The 21,259-nt window shown below is 50.1% G+C and overlaps 1 protein-coding gene across 1 annotated transcript in view; it reads right to left on the bottom strand.

The window, feature by feature from the left end:
- The window catches only part of LOC101915334 (tyrosine-protein phosphatase non-receptor type 11-like), a 57,942-nt gene that overhangs the window by 19,074 nt on the left and 17,609 nt on the right, over window positions 1–21,259 (bottom strand). The window contains exon 2 of the mRNA XM_055800036.1: window positions 3,759–3,881. Coding sequence (XP_055656011.1) covers window positions 3,759–3,881 — 123 coding nt within the window. The remainder of the gene's footprint in view (window positions 1–3,758; window positions 3,882–21,259) is intronic.

Raw genomic sequence — 21,259 nt, 5'->3', positions numbered from 1 at the left:
AAAAGAGTAACACAGAGGTAAAGAAAGAAAGAGAGGGAAAGCAGCCACAGAGTTTCATGGAAATCTTCTCATAATTCTGCAGAATTATTTCCTAGCCTCTCTTCAGGGACACATATCTGGATACACACCAGCACATGGTCACTTGGTGTGTGGTCTGGTCAGCCAAAACGCCATCGCCTGCTTTCCTTTCAGCCCACATCCTCTCTGTAATTAAAACGAGCTGCATTTCCCCTCACTGGCTTTCAAAAACCCTTGAAGAAGCTGAAGAGGGGTTGAAAGAAAGAGGAATTGTTTTCCTAAAGGTACGCTCTCCTACTGACACCTCTATTTTAGGTAGTTTTTTAAAAGATACCAGTATTGTTTCCTTTGAAAACCTTTTATTTCTCAGGAAGCAAAAACATGTATCGATGTGTCCAGTTCCAAGATAAAAAACCCCACGCAAACAACAACAAAAAAACAAACAAAAGAAACCCAAACAAAAAACTCTGTCAGGATACAATTCTAGGTGAGAATAACACATTTGTTATTTGTGTGTGTGTAATGTAACAGGGAAAGGGGAAAACCATAGCGGGAAGACGGCCACCCAAGTTTTCAGCTCTCACAGCGCATAAAGCTACTCATTCTATACTTTGTTGGGTGTTGCAGCTCTAATTCCCAAGAACATTTAAGCACGTGTTTTGGAGCCATCAGCAGTGGGCAAAAAGCGTATCGCTCAGATGAAGTATGAGCAAAACTGGTCTACCTAACCAGGGACTATGTCCAAGCAAGTTTTCTGTACCTGAGACTACAGGGCAACCCCTGCCTCAAAACATGGAATAGAGATGGGATGAGCCAGGAAAGAGCAAGGACTTGCAGGTAGAAGTAGTCAGCGAAAGAATTCTTTCCTTATCTTTGATTTGTGATGCCCCAAAGCTCAACACATTGCCTCTAAGCTTGTGTGTCTTATTTAATGTGCTTTCCTGGAAACATGGTATGTGTCACAGTATTGGTTTACTCAGAACTGTGAGAGCTGGTCAGACTTTCCACTGAGGTACAATCTGTCAGGGTTGTGGTGATGCTGTTCAATATTCAATATTAAGGCATGCTGTATTGCTCTGCTCTTAACTTGCCTCTCATTACGGCAAGGCACTGTTCATGCATTAGGGCATTAATTGGGCTCTATCTTATGGCCAAACTAATACTGTTATTAAATATTTACAGCAACACAAAGGTCTCCCTGCAGTAGGAATTGGTCCAACCCCCCTCCAATAAGCTGATGCTCCCCTTTCCTCCCTCCTCTCTGCTTTCTGTCACAGAGAAAGCAGAAAGGGGTGAAGAAATAGTAGCAATAATAGAACTGCTCTGATACTCCATGGGCAGCCCCATAGCTGTCCCACGGGAGACCAAGATTTTATCCGTCTCAACATGTGCCACAGCTGGAAAAGGGGAGGCAGCGGATCAGCAGAGGTGGAAGACGACAAACCACAACAGCAGAAACACACATGGCCTTTGGCTGAGGCACAGGGACAGAGCTCAGGGAAGAAAACCATGCAGACTTGTGGACTGACTCCACAGCACAAGGCACGAGTGCAGTAATGCAGGTGTGGGAACTCGCCCTCTTGGCAAAGCCATTTACCTTGCTATTTCGGGGTAATTATGCTGCTTGCTGGGTATCTTTCCACATCAGGACACTGTTGCACAGCCATAACCTGCATCTGCTTGCACACCGCCTGGCTAAGCAGGTGCTGTCAGTACTTCACTTTACAATCAGACACCTCTCTGACTCACAAAATGACACAAAAAGAGACGCGAAGCTCACATGAAGATAACCCCCCGTTTTACACGTATTCCCTTGCTGTCATAGCTTGCTCAAGGCAGCTTTCTGTGGCTGGGTTTATTTTCCATTTTAATTAGAAGCACTTCCTGCCTCTCTCATTACCTCATAGCCACTCCCGATTGTGAGATTACTGGGGAGCTGGCGAAGTCAGATCCAAACGCTCCCTACCCAGCCTATGCACGAGAAAAGCTGGACTTCTTCCCTTCTGCTGTGTTGCGCCGTAGCAGAAGAAGCTGTGGTTGGTCAAAGCCACCCTAGAGGCAAAGGGCCAGACTGCTGGGATGCATTCCCCAACACAAAAGGAAGCATTTGAAAAAATAAGGCAGCTGCAAACCCTCCCTCTTGCCAAGCAAAGAAATGACTGCACCTGGCAGAGAGGGCAGAGAGGAGTGCTGTTCAAGTCTGCGGACAATTGCAAGGGGGGAAGAAATAAGACCAAGAAGCCTTTCATCTGAGCAGTTAAGGCAACAAGGAGAGAGGGTGATGTCTCAGCGGAGCCAGGCAGGCATTGCCACGCTGCCAGCTGCGGGGCAGAGGTGCACATGGAGGGACCGAGGCTCAGACTCTGCTGGTACTCCTCACGTCCTGCTGGATGTCACTGCCCTGACAGGTGGAAATGCTCTGTCAATTCTGTTGTTTGCACAAAGTTTCTCTAAACATAGTGTTGGTCAAAGGATTTATAAACTCACTGGAGTTTCCTAAACAAGATGAGGGCTGTTTAAGTTAAACAGAAGCCACCACAAGAAAAGAAGTCTGCGTTGCAAGTGCCTGGAGAAACCTTTGCTGAGCTACTTCTCTGCAAGGCACCAGCTGGATGCCACCTTGAGCCCACAACTTGCTTCTTTTATTTCAGGGACTCACTGGGTCAATGTTACTCTTTGCCTCCTCCCTTTCATTCATCTTCAAAAAGTTCTACCCAGTGCCTCTGCTCCACTGCATTGTACGGGGCTACAGTCACAAAGACCGTTGGCAAAACCGCAGCCTTCCTTTCTGCAGTTGCTTTGGCCCCAAAGAACACAAGAGCACTTTACAGGTGATGCACATGACTGTGTCTGGTAACATGGGCACTGTGAGGCTGGTCAGTGAGCTCAGCCTCTTACGGAGGCGTGCCTGGGATCCCTGATAGACACAGAACACAAGTCTCTCCCAAAAGCAACTATATTAAGTTCCTTTAAAACTGGACTGAGATAATAGAATCACAGAACCATTTGGACTGGAAAAGACCTTCAAGATCATCAAGTCCAACCATTAACCCAGCACTGCCAAGCCCACCGCTGAACCATGTCCTCAAGCACTGCATCCACATGTTTTTAAACACCTCCAGGGACGTTGATGCCACCGCCTCCCTGGGCAGCCTGTTCCAATGCTTGACCACCCTTTCAGTGAAGAATTTTTTCCTAATCCCCAATCTAAACCTGCCCCGGTGCAATTTGAGGCCGTTTCCTCTTGTCCTACCACTTGCTATCTGGGAGGAGAGACCAGCCCCACCTCACTACACCCTCTTGTCAGGCAGTTGCGGAGAGTGAGAAGGTCCCCCCGAGCCCCCTCCTCTCTGCACTGAACACCCCCAGTTCCCTCAGCCACTCCACATAAATTCCTGCTGGGCTTGAACATACTCCCCCAGAAAATAAGCAGGCTTGTTGTTACCTTCCCTCCTCTGGCAACAGTGGCTCTGGAAAAACACGCCACAAGCACAGAGCCAGCCCTGGCTGGGCAGGGGCAAGTGCAACCCACAGGGATGAACAAACCCAGAGTAGGGGGGTGGGAAGCGGTGTGTGCCTTTTGGCACAGCTCCTGCAGCGATGGGGGGGGAGTTTACTTTGGGTGGTACCACAGAGGGGTCATCTCTCCCCTTGCCCATCCATCAGTCAGAGCAGGGTGTGCTGGACAGCTTGAGACAGCCCCTTCCTCCTCCACAACCCGCCAGCTGCTGTCGGCTTACCTGACAGAGAGAGTGAAATCTCCTGGGTTGCTCTTACTGGGTCGAGCCAGAAAGCTGCCATGGACACCTCTGGTCAGGAGCAGCTTCTCTGCCTCAATTCCGCTGATGTTGGGATGAAACCACCTGCAAAGTGCAAACATGACATTTGAAATGGCAGTTAGCCTGGGCTTGCCCTGCCTGCCTTCCCTGCTGCCCAGGGGCAGACCCCACCTTCCTACCTGCAAGGCAGGTACAGAGCCCCAGTCCTGCCCACCCTCCTCCCCACCACCTCACGGGGCTCAGCTTCCACTCAGAAAACCCTTCCCTTCAGATGTCACCGTGGAGAAAGTCTTCTCAGACATTTCTCAAGAGAGGTCTCTTCCCAAAGGACTTTGTCCTCCTGTCCCTCAGATCAGGCAAGAGCAAGAGCCCCACACGCTTTCCGTGGCACGGGCAGGAGATTCCCTCTCAGGAGGAAACCACTGGCTGAGAAAACAGCTTTGACTTTTCTGGGTCCAGGTCTGATCCTGGCCAGATGCTTCCCACCCTGCCAGGCTCATGCCCTTGGAGCTGCCAGATGAACTGGGCCCAAGAAAAGACCTGCATCCCTGAGGGTGCTTAAAAGAAATGCCTGAAGGGTTTCCTGGCATGTGTCACAACAGGAAAAAAGAAAAAACCAGAAAAAGCTCTAATATCAAGGGCCCTAAAGCTCTTGTTCTCCTCAGGGAGAACACAAGCCTCAGGACTTTGATCTCTCCCATTTCAAGTTTGTTAGGAAGAGGGGATGCTCAGAGCTGGAGAGCAGGCGGCTTTGCTTTGATGCTCTGTGCGGGAAGGAAAGGTGCGCTCTGGTCTGCAATACGCTGCAGCAGCAACAAGCCCGTGTGCTGCCAAAGGATTTCTCAAGCGCTGGTGCAAACGCAAGGGCAAGAGCATGTTCCCAGGTCTCCTTCTCTGCCCTGCCCACCGAAGATAACAAGTCTGCTCCAGCCTCAGCTAAGACAGCTTTGACTCTTCAACTTCAGGTGAAGCAGCCGCTTTTAAACTCATAATTAGTCATAGCCCAAGCTGTGGTGCTGCAGCCACCTTTCCCAAGAGCAGAGAGGAAAACGACCCCAGCTGCACAACTGCTGGGTCAAAAGCAAAGTTCCCTGCAGGGGACCGGCGCACAGCCAGGGGAGCAGCAGCAAAGGGAACGCTGCTGGAAAGCAACAGCGCGGTCGGTGCTCACGGGCAGCAGGGCATCATCGAAAAGGGACAGGCAGACAGCTCACCCTAAGGGGAAAAACGTTTCATCATATCGTGAGCTACTTTAGCACAATCCTTGTATTTTAAGTGTCACCCTACTGACCTCATTTCTGATGCTATCAGTCTTGATCAAGTTTTCTTGATGGAACTGCAAGACTCTGTGTTTCCCCAGGCTTTAATGCCTACTAAATATGCATACTAGACCAATGATTCCCCATGTGGCACCAGCTTTACGGTTCGATCTTTCAGAAGCTGCTGAAAATCCACTTTCTAAATGCCAGGCTATTTTGAGTAATCTCACAAGTCACACAAAGAGCACCCCAAACAGAGTCACTCCATTCTGAAAGTATTGCTCAGTTTTAGATCGTGCCAGGAGACATTTCTGCATGGGACTGCTGTAATATTTTTTGTGAGCAAAGAGGAGGACATGAGCCACAACTAACACTGTATGACAACAAAGCTAGCTTACTGAGGGTTTCTGGCCAGCACCAACTGCAAGAAAAGAAGCTGCACACTCAAAACTCCCTTCAGAGTAAAAGGGCGATGTTTTAAGAGTTCCTGCATAGGCAGACACAACTGCTGCACCGCTCTGAACCAAACGGCCCAGAACTGCAACGCTTAGTTTTACCAGCAAAGTGAAATGTGGGTTCTCAAGAGGAGCATATCTGGAAACATTTAGTAAGCTAATTTCTTGTATACAGCTGACTGTGGATCAGACTAGCCAACACACTGTCCCCCACAAAGGGTTTGCGAGTTTATCTCGATTTCTGCAGAGAAATGTGTAACCCAGCATCTCGCTGAGTGCCTGTGTTAGGAAATACACCCAAAGACTAAACCTACAACCATAAGCACAGGCACACTCATTAGAATGTGTTTGTCCCCGAAATACACATAGAAAAGGTCAAGAAATGTCACCATCTCCTCCACAATTTGGGATTTCCTCCCTCCCACCGCAAGCTAAACAGTTTTGATTAAAGATCCTTGAATTCTGGAGGAGGAGAGGTCTGTTAGGGAAGGGCCATGGAAACAGATGGTAAACAGGAATCCCAGCATTTCCAAGCCTTATATTCCTGACATCCCAAGAGTGACACGCTTTCATAAATCCACTGTCTGCTGGGCCAGCACTTAACCGTGCCGCAAAACTGCTACTGGCACAGCAATGAATGCCTCTAATGGAGCTTAATGGAGCTCAGGGACAACACAAAGCTGCCAAAGGCCACACATAACGTTTCCACTGAATGCCTAATGGCAATAAAACCAGCACAATATTGCTAGCCAGAATGCAGTAGGAAATACCTAAGGAAACATCTCTGGTAGAAGTGGGATGAGAGCTCCTGCAGGCACGTACCCCTGGCTGCGAGCACACAGCAGTTCTGAGTATCTCAGTGTAACAGCAGCACCTGCCCAGGGGTGTGCACCCCTCAAAGGCTGCCCTGACACCTCCCCTCATCCCCCTGTCACTCAAGGCTCCCCCATAAATACTTGCTGTCCTGGGATGTGGTACCTCAGCCAGAGCCAGACCTGTGTGATGCTGAGAACTTTGTGTAGGCTGTCAGCGTCAGGGAGAGGGCAGAGGTGCTGGGGCTGTAAATCTTCCAGCATCTGAGACACTCTGCTCCCACAAGGAAGGTGGCAACAGAAACAAAAGGACCTTATGTCCAACATCCCTCCAAGTGGAAGAATGAGTGCTTTGGAAGGGAGGACCACAACCCTCTTCCTTTTCCACTGCAACAGCTGTTGACCACAGCTACAAAATCAGTTTGCATCAGCCCCTTTTCAGCATCCTTTTTCTCGGTGAAATACTGAGAGGGAATAGCAGAGGCCACTTACTCTGCAAACACTCAGCAGTAGGAGAGCACTGTAAAACAAGACAGGGAAGGAGTACACTGGGGGCGAATCTGGGGCTCTGTCGACTTTGATGTTGTCTCTGTGTCACTAAACAGAAAACTAAATGCTAAACGCCCTTTCCCTTAATGACTCCCACTGCTTGGACAGGAACCAATTCATACATGCATACACGGACAGATTGTTATTTAGCTTGGAAGAAGCACAAACAACGAGCTGAGGAGAAAACCTTTGCAGCCCCCATGAACAGAAGAGTGAGGAAAGGTTATTTCCCAATTCAGCATTGAAAAAAAGATAAGAATGAAAAAAAAGAGGCAAAGCCCTCTTCAAGCATAGGCACCTCTCCCATGGATTTCCAGAACAAAGCAAACCTCCTCACACAGCTCATCTTCGGAGGGCTGCATGTGGACGGGAGCGTATTGCTTGGCACTACTGCACACAGTCCGCCTTCTTGAGCCAGGGAAGACGCTACAGGCCTGTCGCAGGGTATTCTCAAATTCAAGGTAGTCTCCATTTGGGAATTCTGGTCCCAAAACTGAGCACTTGCTCCCCAGAGGCTTTTCTGCCTGGACTACATAAGAATTTGCAAAATCCAGGAGGTTTGTTGCAGCGCACATCCTCAACCCCTCGGGCAACTCAGAGAGGTCCAAATAACTCAGCCCCCACCCCTCCCACTCGCAGGCGATTCTGGCACACCTACTCCCACATCCCAGCTCGCTCCCTGTTCCTGTAACAGTGGAATAAAAAACAATAGCAAAACCAGCCAAAACTGAACTTAAGGATCTTTGGTTCGTGGGGGTTGCCCCATCCTACTCGTGTACACCAAGAGCCTTCTCTAAAGCTCTCTGCTTTTTCATCCTGTGGGTGAAGGCACAAGTGCCACGGCCACCGCAGAGCCCAAGGTGCTTTTATCAATACAGCTTGTTTTTCCCCTGGCCTGCAGCAAGCCGTACGTGCAGAAGGCATCTTTAGAGCTGTTTTTCACGATGGTTTTTACTGGAGTACATTTGTTGGTAAGCAAAACCAACCCACAACAGAGCAGACGAGAAGAAAGCACCAGCCCACACATCTCTCACTAAATGGCAACACTAAAATGTGCAAAGAGCCTTCGACAGCCCCACCGCCTGCAAGCTGCAGCCGTGCATCAGAGGAGCAAGCACCACTCACTCACAGGGGAGCCCTGGGCTTTGGGTCACATCTTCTGGACTCACAGATTGTTTACAGGAAGATCTGCAATGTTTTGAGAAAGAAAGCAAAGGAAGAGAACCCAAACTAGATCCCCAGCAGACCCAACCTAGATCTCCAGCACAGCGGGGGAGAAAACGTGCATTGTTACTATACCGTCACTGTTTTGATGTCAGCAAACTGCATTATTGTGCAGTAGGTCATTCAAGTCACCGCTCGATTTTTAGTGTTATTGCAGAACTGAGTCAATCCTAAAGAACTGCTTCAAGTAAAAGCGGGGATCTAGCAACTCTTCAACTCTACCGCTACAATCAAACATACAGTCTACTTTGGGCAATACTCCTTTTCCCTGAAGAGAAATGCATTTCCCTTCCATCGTTCAATCCAGCTAAAATCAAACTTAAATTAAAAAAGCCACCCATAAGTGCCTTTCAGGAACCAAAGCTACAGAAAGAAATTTATTAAAATAAAGAGAGAAAAGGGAGGGACTTGCATGTAGTGTTATCCCCAGCACAGGCTAACAGAAAGACAGCGTTGGGGCTGCCGGGAGGGACCCTGCAGAGCGGGAGGGGGCTCTGTGTCGGGCTGGGGCCAGGCTGGCCAGTGCACCAGAGAACGTTCATGCTTCTGCATGTTCAGAAGCAGAAAGGTCCAGCAGCCATGAGGCCACCAGAAAGCCTGCCGTGAGAAACGCAGCATGGCTGAGGGTGCCACGGGGGTGGCAGTCGCTGACGTGGCATGCCCTCAACACCACCTTCCTTGCGGGGAGCCCCTCAGAACACCAGCCCCAGCTCTGAACTCCTCCAGCAGCACCAGCTCTTCGCCAGCTCCGGCAGCCTGCAGCTGGCCCGCGTCCAGCAGCTCCCACCGCCCGAAAGCCTCGTGCGTGCTGATGGATGGACCTCTCGAGCGCCCCAGCCAGCATGGGCAGATCTGGGTGCAGGGCTGACAGAGGCAGATCAGCTTCGCCGGCTGAGATTTACCCACTTACACAAAAGGGCAAACCTTAGGCCAGCTGTCCCTCGCCTGTGCTCTGCAAAAAACTCTGACCGATGCAATGGCTACAGGCCCTTCCTGAGACCCTGTGGGTACGAAGATAGCGACGGTGGTGACACAGCCCCCCAGGCCCAGGGAAATCAGATACAGGGACCTCTGGCTTCAAGCAGGTCCCTGGGTGGGAGCAACATTCCAACAGAAGCTCTGGAAAAGCAAACCTTTCTCCGTGTTAAAAGTTATCAAACAATTTCTCTTTAATTACTAAAGAGTCATCGTTTCCATACAGTATTACTCATTTCCTCTGTAACATGAGCAGGAATGCTTTCTTCTGCTGGAATGCATCCTTGTGCCCCTGTCTTGGGATAAAACAGAACAAATAGTTGAGCAACACCGTTACACCCTCAGAAATCTATAAAACAAGGCATTATTAAAAGCCTGGCTGGGAATGCCAGTGTTCTAAGCAGCTCCAGCAAACGTCCCATGGATAAAAAGCATCATACCTGAAACGATACTTCTGAAATGATTCAGAGGCCACTGAATGCGGCATTGGGGAAGCAGGGTGCCAGCACCCAGACCCACCAGCAGATGAACTCTTGAAAATGACTGTCTGAGGTATAACAGAGGGATACAGGTCCCAGCTAATGCTTACAGGGCTAACCTATGGGTAAACAATGAAGTTCCTAAGTGAGGCCCCAAAGGAGATGGAAGCACCTTACTCCAGATCAGCACTTTTCCTTTTTCCCTCCTCTCATACAGCTCATGGAAGGCACAAAGCGCATCTCATGCAGAAGAGAAAGCTGCCAAGGAACACACTGGCTGCTGAGACTCACAGACCAGCAGACCCAGGATGGTTACCCCAGGACACTGCCCAAACGAAAGCCAGAGCCACCCCCAAAGACCTGAAAGCAGCTGCCACAGGGTTGGAAACCGCGTGTGCCCAGGGCTTCACCGCACTTATTCCTGGGCACCTCGGAGAAGCCACCCCCAGGCACACAGCTACTGCAGCTCCCGTACTGCCCGCATCTAAAAGCTGATTTAGTCCAACGCTAGCAAGAGAATTTGGAGCATTTTTAAGGGTAATTTTTTTTTTTTTTTTAAGCTTAGAGAGGATCAAAGCAAATGTGGCTCAAGAGACAACGCCTACGCACTTCGTGTGTGGTTAGCACTGTTTGGTTCAACACAAACTCCAACCCAGCAAGCTGAGGTGGTTCAAGAAACTGGAAAACACAGAGGAGGGGACCAACCACCACCAGACTTCCCTTCTGCTATGCTGCAGCCTCCCAGCACTAGCCAGGAGCAAGGGTCAGCGCTCACAGCAGAGGCTGTCGATACAGGGCACAGGGACCCCCAGGTTCCCCAGCCAGAGCCCCCTCGCCTCCCACCGCAGTGAAGGAAGGGCAGGATGTGAACCCTGCCCTTGGAAGCCACCAGGCAAATAAACAACTGAAGCTTCTTCCAGCAGAGAAATGAGGCTGACCTGTGACAGCAGGCGTAAATTGGGGCAATGCAGCGTTTGCAAGACTTCAGTTTCCTATTCACCAAATGGGAAGAAGTCTTCGGAGCTGCTTAAAGGACCCAGACGCTTACCCATTTAAAGAGAATATAAAGATCCATCAGTTTGTTCTTGTGCTTGCACACAGCAGAAACACTCCTTTCAGCGCTGAACAGCGAAGGACACACACCAGCTGAGCTCCCACAGCATAGCTGAAGCAGAAGCGAGGCCGAGACAGCCACAGAAGCAATTCCCTCTCTGTAAGGCTATCAAATCCATAGAATGGAACCAACAGAATCATAGAATAGAATCATCAAATCATTTAGGTTGGAAAAGACCTTTGAGATCATTGAAGTCAACCATAAACCCAACACTACCAAGTCCACCACTAAACCAGGTCCCTATGTGCCACAAGCTTCTGGGTGGCACGAACACTGCTGTCCTGTCCCTGCGAGAGACCTCTGCTACGGAGGAGGAGGAGCACCCATGCATCAGGGTCCTGGCTTGGAGAACAGAGGAGCCTCAAAAGGGAGGCAGACTTATACTGGGACTGCGACCCTGCTGCCTCTGGGAACAGCAAGGCGCCACAGCACAGTTTGCTCTCTGCAGGCAGCCTGTGGCCAGGGAATACCATGGCCACGCTCTCAGCCAGGTTGCTCTGGCCTCCCAGCTGCCTGGCCACTTGGCCACCCCGGTTATGGGAGGAGACCCAGAGCCAACTAATATTTAGACCCACTTGTCAAGAGTGCTATCTGCTGAAGAGACTGCTATGCGTCACGCTCAGTGGTTTCCAAGAGGAATGAAAAAGGCATCCCTCACTTGAATGTTTGGAGTTTTCTGCAGATACGGTTTGGGATCGGCAGCAGCTACAGCATCGCAGCGATCCAAAGGGCAGCGGGAACTTGCTTGTGTGAGCGGGGTGCTCCTCACAGACCGCCTGGGGTGAAGCTGACAAGGAAGCCTGTACTGTGAGAAACCAGCAGCAGACCACATGCTGCCAGCAGCTCTTCAGCTTATAAACCCCTCAGGCTGCAAAAGGAAGAGTAAACCTCCTAGAAACCACTCAGGACCCCATGTAAAACAGAAAGCATCCAGAGTGTCAGTAGTGCTAACTTCAAGCATCGAACAATGTGGTTAGATTTGGAGTGTAGGGTTTGACATAGAAAACAGTAAAAGCACAGTTGTATTCTCCTCATTAGAAGACACTCAGGGTCACCCTATCCAAGCTTTTCTCTGGATTCACCAGGGCTTAAGGTTTGCTCTGCTCAGTACTGTTCTGATACTTGCTGGATACAAGTGGCGACTCCGAGAAAGGTGCTTCATTTGCACCAGGACCAGCAACAGTGCACCACATGGTGATGCTGACACACTAAGCAAAGATGCTAAAACATTGGCTGTCAGCAAAAATCCACAGCAAAGTGCTTGCATAGCATGGCATGGCACTTCCCAGGCCATCGGGGGGGTGGGGTGGGGGGGCAATGACAGATTTTCCTAAAAAGATGGAAATAAGCAATTCCATGTTAGCTGAGGGAGAGGTCATACTTGTCCTGTGACATTAAGGCTTAATTTAGCATACTGTGCATTTACTGTTCAGCAAGGCTGCTGTTGGTTTGAAGATGTTTCCATGCTGGATTATTAGCATTCACACCTTCATTGAAAGCTGCTCTACACAGACATGGCTGCATATAAAGCACTTCTCAAACCTGACGGAGCTGCAGCCGCCTCCTTTGTTGGTTCTAGTCTGGTTCAATTCAAATCCCATCAGAAGACTCATTATACCAAGCACAGCCTCAAGGGAGTGTATTAAATAAATATACCCTGCACATCTATGCAGTTCTACCTACAGGTAAATATTTTCATTTTCCAGAAGCAATTAGCATCACAACAGCTAACCATGCCAGTGCACGTCATCTAATATCCCCCAAGACTTTCGTAAATAACTTCAAAACAAACTAACAAAAAATTCTTACTACATTTCTAAGTCAGCATACCCGTTTCCACAGCAGGTACAGGAGTCTGCATTGCATTCTCTGGGGTGCAACAGTCACTTCTATGGAAACCGGCTTGCTTCCCCGAATATTTTACACAGCATTTTCCTAATGGATCTCACACTACGGTGAGAATAGTTAACGACTTTCCCTGAGAAGGCACATGTCTTATTTTCACCAAATTCCAGTAGAATCTAGTTGTCTAACGTCCTCTGGCTCATTTAAAGCGCCCAACTTTTGCACAAACCAAATTCTCACCACCAGCACAAACAGCCAACTCAAAGCAAACAAGGTGTTCATGCAGAAGGTCTGGCCTCTCTCCACTGCCATTTACTCCAACGCTTAAGGAACAGCACAAGCAACAGCAAGTAGCAGATGGACTGGTTACTGAGGCCCTGAACCTGCACAGAGGTTGGCGAGATTGCTCCCAACAAGCAGATTTGGAGTTTCCAGCCAGTTCTCAAATTGCCTTAGAAAGAAGATGATGCTCCAGCCTTCCCCAGCCTCCCTGATCACCCCACAGGCCGGGCAGAGGCCTCCAAGCCACTCCATACCCCTCTGCCGACAGGGCTGGACACCCAAAAACTCCAGTGATAAATCTGGGACAGACAGGCACAGAAGCTTGGGTCAACCTGTACTTCATGTGGCATCACTGAAGTCACCTGGTTCTTGACAAACCCTTCAATAAAAGGAACACAGGCTCTCACAGTACAAGAGCAGGTAAGCAGGGTAAAACCCTGCCATGCTTTTGACATGAGTAACCAACTTCCCAACTGACCTGTCGAGAAGAGAGCAGCATTAAGTAGCAAGGATGAAAAGGTGTGCAGGGTTGGAAGAGACTGGAGACCTTTCTTTGCTGCACAGCAGAAGTCAGGCTCCCACTTCAGGAGGGGCAGATCAGTAGTTTCTGCAGGCAAACTCTGGCTATTCGCAGGGTTTTGTAGACTCCTCTTTTAAGCTGCTGATGTGCCCCACTGGATTTGATACCACAAGGAAGAGCAGACGCTAGAACTCCTTTTGTGTGCAGTGGCCAGCCTAGGCTGAGGATGCACACACGTTTCCCACCAGCCCCACCTCCTTCAGCAAGGCCAGGTTTCCATTAACATCTGTGAAAAGAGCCAGGGTTTTGCTTAGTTTGTTTTTTTTTTTTCCCTGTTCAGTTTTCAAGGCTTATGGTTAGTGAACATGTGTGCACAGAGGGACTTCCCCAGAGAAAACACAAGCAGAGCACCATATCGGGGGAAGAGCTGAGACAAAGTACCCCAGCAGGTACATGCTCAGCGAGGCGATGGTGGGCACGGGCAGCTTTGGGGTGCCGATCAGCCTAACTGCGCATTACACGTGGCCAGGGCGCTGCAGAACTCTTCTGCCAGGCTCAGGTCAAAGAGGGTCTCACCAAAGCAGCATGAGAGCCACAGACATGAAACCAGGTGCCCTGGTCCTGCATACCAGAGCCCAGGCTGCTAGCCCACTGGCAAGCCCCAGTGAAGCCCCTGGTGCTGTTTCTAACAGCTAGCAACACAGCCGTGAAGGGTGACCAGCACCGCCCAGGCACCATGCCTCACTCCACCGCTGGAACTGCTGCAGGGGCTGCTCAGAGCCCCTGGCCGTTCACTGCCCACCCGAACCCCTGGGGGAAGCCCTCCCGCCAGCTCTCTGGAGAGCCACGCTCCCTTCCCAGCAAGCCACTGCCTTCTCAGCAGCTTTTGAAGCCTGCTAGCGCATCAGAGCTCAAAGCAAAGGCAACTTTCCCGTTCCATTCAGTGGTCTCTGGGCCAGTCCCTTCTGAGACCACCCCCAGCCCACCGCTCTTGTGTGGAATGTGCCGCTCGTGCTGGCACAGAGTGGGCATCAAACAGCCTGGGCTGCAGCAACGGAAACCTCAAACCGACATCTCTGCCCATCAGGTGCTGGCCTTCCTGAAAGGCAAGGCAGAGCCGCAGCCCACCTAACGCCTCTTTACATCACATTCAGAGAGGGGTTTTAATTCACCACCCACGTTTCAGTTTGAAACTCAAATAGCACAGCCAGAAATGGTTTCATGTACAGCTCTTCACTTTTCCATAAATGTCACTTTCAAGGCAGTGCACTGGGCAGACTGGTTTCAGTCAAAGCAACTGGTTTTAGCAAGGGATTAGCAGTGGCCTCTGACTACACGGGTGAGATCGGTTTTATGACTTTGTCATTTCACTGCAGCTTCAGTCCTGTCCCTGGAGGAAGGTGGCTGGACAGACCCGCAGCTGCCACCCTGGGGGAGGGGGTGGCTTTTGCTCAAACAGGAAGAGGAGAGTACACATACAAAACTCAGAAACAGCAGTAAAAGCACTCCAGGAGCTCTTTGCTGCAGGCCTTACGAAAACAGGAGCAGGCAACACCCTCCTGGCAGGGAGCTGGTGCAGACAATTTCCATTTACTGGCTCTGGAACCTCAGCTGGCATTAATTGTTAATTAATATAAATTCACATCTGTCCTATCTCCCTGACACATGCAAGACTCTGCACTCATCTACTCCCTATGATTCAGTCCCTGCATCTAAATTATTCTAGTCCATGCTTGCCATTGGCACATCTTCCTCTTTTCACGTGCTGTCCCATTCATTTACCTTCTGAGCCACCCCCACCATCTCCCCCACCTCCTGAAAGCCGCGGTACATTCATGATCTGTCACAGTCTCTTAGCAAACGGTTTCAAGTTGATTCAGTGTCTAAAGCAATGATTTTGCCTAAGAAACTAGATAGCTTGTTAAATACGGCTGACATCAGAACAGAGAAATCACTCCAAGAACAAATACCACAAAAAACTCCCGTCACATAAATAGCAGCCAGTTAAGGCTACGCATCAGTCCCTCTGCCTGGGATGGATGCACAGGCAAACATCATCCGGGGGACCTGGCATCTCTCTGTGGTCCCAGATTCTCTGCTTTGCAAAGGCTGCAAGAGTTCACACTGCTTCACTGTTTTAGTGTGAAACTTAAAATTAGCATTTTGACCGATGCTCTTTCCACTTCAGAAACAGACCCCACTCTTTTCTCATAACTCACCAACACAAACCAAAGCACACAGCCCAGTATGCCCCCCTCCACCTCTGGAGCCAGTGACCGGCCATTTACCCCCAGAGATGTAGCAGCTACGCCGTCCATGCCAGCACTGCTCCAGCTGTGTCCAGGAACAATGCTCCCTTAGACACAGCCTGGACCAATAAAGGTGTAACCAAGTCCTCTGAGCTGCCTTCAGGTTTAAAGCCTACAGTGACAAGTGCAGCCACAGAAGCCCTTCATTCAAGCACATTAAGGCACTTCCACATCTTAACTCGCTTTATAGCACAGTCAGGATGGGGAGCAAAGCCCCACTGTGACAGGTACTACAGAAAGCTCTCAGAGGGCCAGCCCTGCAACAGCATCTCATGATGCAAAGTCTGAGAAGAGCAGCGTGGGAGAGGCCAGAAGTAGTGTGGCTTGCTGAAGTTTACCCAGCGAGATCAGGACTAGGACTGGCACTTCACACTCCTATTAAATGCAGCCTCCAAGCTGGGCCTGATTTCCATTAAGGTTGATCCGCCTGGAAGGACAAAAGCCTGAGAAGGACCCGAAGCTTGCAGGCTGACTAGTGACTGCCAGTGGCATCTGGCAGTGACCCCTGTGCTCCCCACGGCTCCCTCAGCCTGGGCTCCATCGCCGACTGCCCGCTCGCTGAAAGCACCTCTGCCCCGCGCAGCCCAGAGCATGAGCACGGGGGAAAAGAAGAGTCTGTGAGTACAAGCTCACTTCTCTAAAAAGGCTAAGATCTAAGATGTGAAGAGTCAAAAATGCAATCACACGGTCACCTGTTACCTCTCTGGGGAAACCCATGACTATTAATCAGGTCATCGGCTCAAAAATAGCAATTTCCACAAGAAAAGCCAGAACTGCAAATGCAGACCTTCCCTTTGTGGCAAGTACTTCACAGTGCACCGGCACATGGGTTTCACTGTCTGTGTCAAGAAGCCTGGGTGAACTTTACAGACAAAAGGTCATATTCATACCCTTCTCACTAGATACCCAGTGTGACAGCCTTGCTAAAAGGAGGGGGAGGGGGGGGAAGAGGGATAAAGGCCTGCCACAGTCCTGTTTTCCTTTTGACCCAAGCAAGCACTTGTCAGGCAGGAGGCTGTGACACAAAGCACTTCAGCCCAGTACCCCCCTACGGACTCTCAGGGTCTGCAGAGGCTCTCTGCCCCAGCCAGCACAACAGCCGTGGGCACGGATGCGGCAGCTTGGCCGCTGCAGGCAGAACAGCCCATCAGCACATCTCTTCTGCATCCGCCTCAGCTACTCGCAGGAAAGCCAGGATGACTGCCTGCTGACAGCTCAGCCAGGGCCTCTGGCACACAAGCTGCCCCATTTCTGACACTGATTTAGTCACACACCTGTTCCAGCGACACTTCTATCTGGATCTTTCAGCTCTAGTTTGAGAGGCATGGCTCACCCTGGCTTCAGGAAAGATGGAGGAAGATCTGCAGGTCTAAAGGGGCGAACAGCTCACGGGAGATGCCGATTTCACAGCTACTAGTCTCAGCGATCCTTCCAGCAGCCAAGGTGAGTCTAGGCTATACCCAAGCCGAAGTGGCTGCAGAGAGTCTGATCTCACCCCGCACACACGTTAAGCCAGAGCATTCCATGGCTCTGCCTATCGCAGGGGCTTCCTTACAGCCCATCCCGCGCTGCCGATACGGAAAACCTCCTTCAGCATCGTGTCTTGCGCTCCCCAGATAAAGGCTCTGCAGTGACAAGGAAAGGAAGGAGGAAGCTGGGGACAAAATTAAGATCCAGGACACAACAATACACCATTTGCAGACAAAAAGGACAGCATGCCCTGGAGGACTCAAACAAACAGTAAGGCACTAGAGCACGAGTGCGTGACCTGGCTTTCAACAGCAGCGTGAAGCGGAATTGCATTACATGCTCGCACAGGCGCACATAAAGTGTGTGAAAGAGACTGTCACCTGCCTGCCATATTGCTGTCTCCTCCTCACTCATCTCAGTGAGCAGCTGCTGCCCATTTCACTCCCACCAAGCCCAGCTCTGGTACCCTCTGGGAGCCTGCAGCAGATGAGGTGCACGTACAAGAAACGGGAGGGATTATGCCTGTGTCATCCTGAAGGTCTCCCATCACTCATGGTCCACTGTTTTGCAAACACTTAGTCTAGCAGCTCCGGTCCTTAGAGCAACAGCTTGTGAACACTCAGCACATCTGTTGCTCAAGCTCTCCCCTTGCTCAAAATGCTTCCTACAACAACGTCCCAGCACCCTGCGTGCTTGCTTTCTGCCAGGCTGGCTGCAGCTGCAGAACCAGCAGCTCCCGGTTTCTCTTCGGCCAACTTGTGCAGCCAGGAGAGTCTGTCCAAAGGGTGTAAAGCCAGCATTAGGCCACAGGGGTGGTACAGGGGACGTTTACCATGCGTCAGAGAAAAGTCTAACTGATCTGCTCTGCTGTGGATCAGTGCAAAGCCTGTGGCTACCATATGCAGCATGCCTAACCATAGCTGCGGAACGACACTGTGAAAGATCAGGCTTCAGCTGGTCCTCTCTAGCCACAGGATGAGATGCTTCAAACTAAGAACTGAAGTCAGGAAGGAAGGAGGAGTTTAGTTAGAGAGCTTGGCCTCCCACCACAAGTGCAAATTTACATTTTCACTTCCAAAATAAGATGCTACACGCTCTTGCTCGGATGCAAGAGTTCCTTCTTTAGAGCATCACACAGTTATCTAGCCCACAAGGGCTTATCCCCATCAGTTTACATGTGTTATCAACAGACCCATGCCAGAACACTCTGAGGACAGAGTCAAATCAGAAGGAAGGCTGTAGAAATAGTGGCATATGAGCCATAACAGACAAAGAAAATGGGCCATTTATAGAGCAGCTCCAGCCAAGTCTCAAAGCTGCTACTGTAGATGCAGCTAGTTCTAGGCAATAGCCAAGAGAAGAGCACGCCCTGTGAAAAGGTCTCCCCTACGCTCAGTTTCTCTGGGCATAGCAGAGCCCTCCTAGCATGGGCCACCAACACTGCAAGGTAGCTTTTTTTTTTTTTCCCAGAAAGACTACTTTCTGCACCTCAGTAGCTTCCCTTGTTCATGTTTGGAAGTGGACAATGCAGCATCTTGCAAACTTTTCCTTTTGGCCCACATAGCACAGTCTCTCCAGTTGCACCTGAAGGCAGATATCAGAAAGCAGCACAGGGGGTCTCCCACGGACATTTGACTCAAGAGAGTAGGAGAAACCAAGCCCCTATTCTACCTCAGGGTGCTAGGTCAGAACGGACTGCCCTACCACCACATTGCAATATGGCATTAAACCATACACCCTGTGCTTCCCCAAAAGGGCTACACAAAATTCATAACACAGCAAAGAATCCCAGCACGCTGGCATACAGCAAACCTGGCATGTTAACACCTGCGTTTGTGTGTAAATCTGTCAGTGAAGTTTCCCATTCTCGAGCACTGAAATGGGACGTAGTATTTCCACTCGTCATACATTTGATTTTAACCCATGGCCACCTCAAAGGTCGGTTTGGCTGCTCAGGAAATAAACTGCGCACACAAACACAGCCCCTCTGTGCTGCCAAGAATGCCTGTCAGTTATAGGATACCCACATGATTCGAGCAGAGGGGCATTGTGTAAACTTTAACTCAAATTCTATGACAAGCGCACTAAAAGCTTGGGGCAGAGACTGCAGGCTAAGCCATCCATCTGCCTTTCCTCAGAGGGTTGTCTTTGATAAAGGACAAATCCTAAACCTGCCATCTCTCCCCTCAAACCATTCACACCAGTGAAGGATTTGGCTTTCAACCTATCACTAAAATTTCTAGCTGGTAGAAATCCAGGTGTGAAGTCACTGGGGAGGGAAGATGACGGATTAGCACCTTTCTTTGTCATCTGCAGAGAAGAACCAACGGGACTTTGAGGAAAGACCACAAGAGGCTGGAAAGGGCATCAGTGCTACCCTGGGAAATGGTGCGTATTCCCATGGGCAGCAGAGGACTTCAGACACCAGATGCCTTTACAGATGCTCCAGCCAGGAGCTATGGCCGCTCGGCAGCTCAGCACAAGGCTGCTCTGGGAGGTCAGCAGGGCGTAAGCAGCACGCCAGGAACCGTTTGGCTTGTTAACGCTCCCCAAATGACCTTCCCACTGCTACCCCAGCCTCCACGCTGCCTGCACCCATTTAGGAGCAATTGCACATCCAACGGGTGCCTTCAGGAGCAAAACCTCTTCCAGTACCCAGCTGGTACAAGTAAATGCCACCGACCTTGCTGTGAGTTTACAGCCTAATACCCCAAGAGCAGAGGCTCTCACTCAGACAGTTGCGGGTTTTTTTTCAAAGCAAGCATAAAAATCCCTTACCGCATTAATTTCCCCATTCAAATTCCAAATATTTGCTTATTCTGGAAATAACATCAACATTCAGCATGCTGGGTCCTCAACAGTGCACTCGGCTTTGAGGCTTGCCCCCACCTGTGGTCCACGGGTCCTCACCCTGCCCTGCCATCTGCCCCGGGCTTTGGGACCCCTCCACCCTGCACCGCCAGCCCTCGGCGTGGCGGGGGGCAGGGGGGCAGCTGCCAGCTCAGCACACGGTTTAGCATGTGGAGGCAGAGGGCAGAAAGCTGCAGCAGGAGCCTGAAACTGCTGGGGGAAAAAAAAAAAAGGAAAAAAAAAAAAAAAAAAGACCAAAATTTTGCCTGACAGTTCTCGGTTTCCACAGAATGGGAGAGGCAGACCTGGTTTTATCAGGCCAACGTGCATTTCCACACCCAGCTATACTCACCTGCACTAGCAGGAAACTGGCAGCTGGGGCTCTTCCAAGTTGCCCAGAGGATTTACACCCATGTTCTCTTAATTAAAACAAGGTGTAGCCAAGTCCTTCAAGCTGTTTTGAATGCATCAGCCCCAAAGGTGTGTGAGATTATTATTTTCAGCTGCAGCTTTCAAATTTTCTCATTTAATTCTCCAAAATGAACTTATATTTGCATCAGCCTTTTCTACTCCAAGGGTATTCCACTGACAGGCCCACCATCAACACCAAGCTACACCTTAACCTCAGCCTGAGGCCTCAAAGGTCTAATAGTAGCACAAATCTCTTTTGAACTCCCTCCGTTCATGGAAGTTTACTGGCCTGTATATTACAAATGGTTTTGTTCTCATAAAGCAAACTTGTTTTTAACTGTCTGGCCCACCTGCCAGACAGTTGGATCATTAAAAATATGTATCACCGGCCAGCACCGAAAGTAGCCAGCTGTCATTTAACTGACAAGCTTCCTCGTGGAGCAGAAAAGTATTTGTTTAGCTGCTTTGCTATGGTCCAGTGAAGCAGAACACACCCAAAGAAGAGACCAGAAAGGGAGAAACCCCTCACTTGTGCAACACGTGAGAGAACAGCCTTGCAGTAAGGTTAGTGCAAAAGCCTTGGGATGCTCTTGAGATACAAAGGAATGTAAACGACCAACAAGCTGTAGCAGCTTTAATCATCTGAATCCCTGCAGAGTGCTGCAGACCAGCCCACACCCTCTGCACGCCCATGGAAGGACGGAAGGAGGGAAGGAAGGAAAACCCAAGGCATGCTCCGCATTACACTCCGTGGCAAAAAGCCATAGCCACTTGCACAATGATCCCATTGCATTTAACAACCTCAAACACTGCTTCAGCCACAGCCAGTTCCTGCCCTGGACCCATTCCCTGCACTTCCAGCAGACAGGATTGCTTTCCTTGCACACATGCTCGCTGGCTGTCCCCCC

The sequence above is a fragment of the Falco peregrinus genome, chromosome 3 (assembly GCF_023634155.1).
Source record: "Falco peregrinus isolate bFalPer1 chromosome 3, bFalPer1.pri, whole genome shotgun sequence".
Lineage (NCBI taxonomy): Eukaryota > Metazoa > Chordata > Aves > Falconiformes > Falconidae > Falco > Falco peregrinus.
This window is presented reverse-complemented; position numbering and strand designations above follow the sequence as displayed.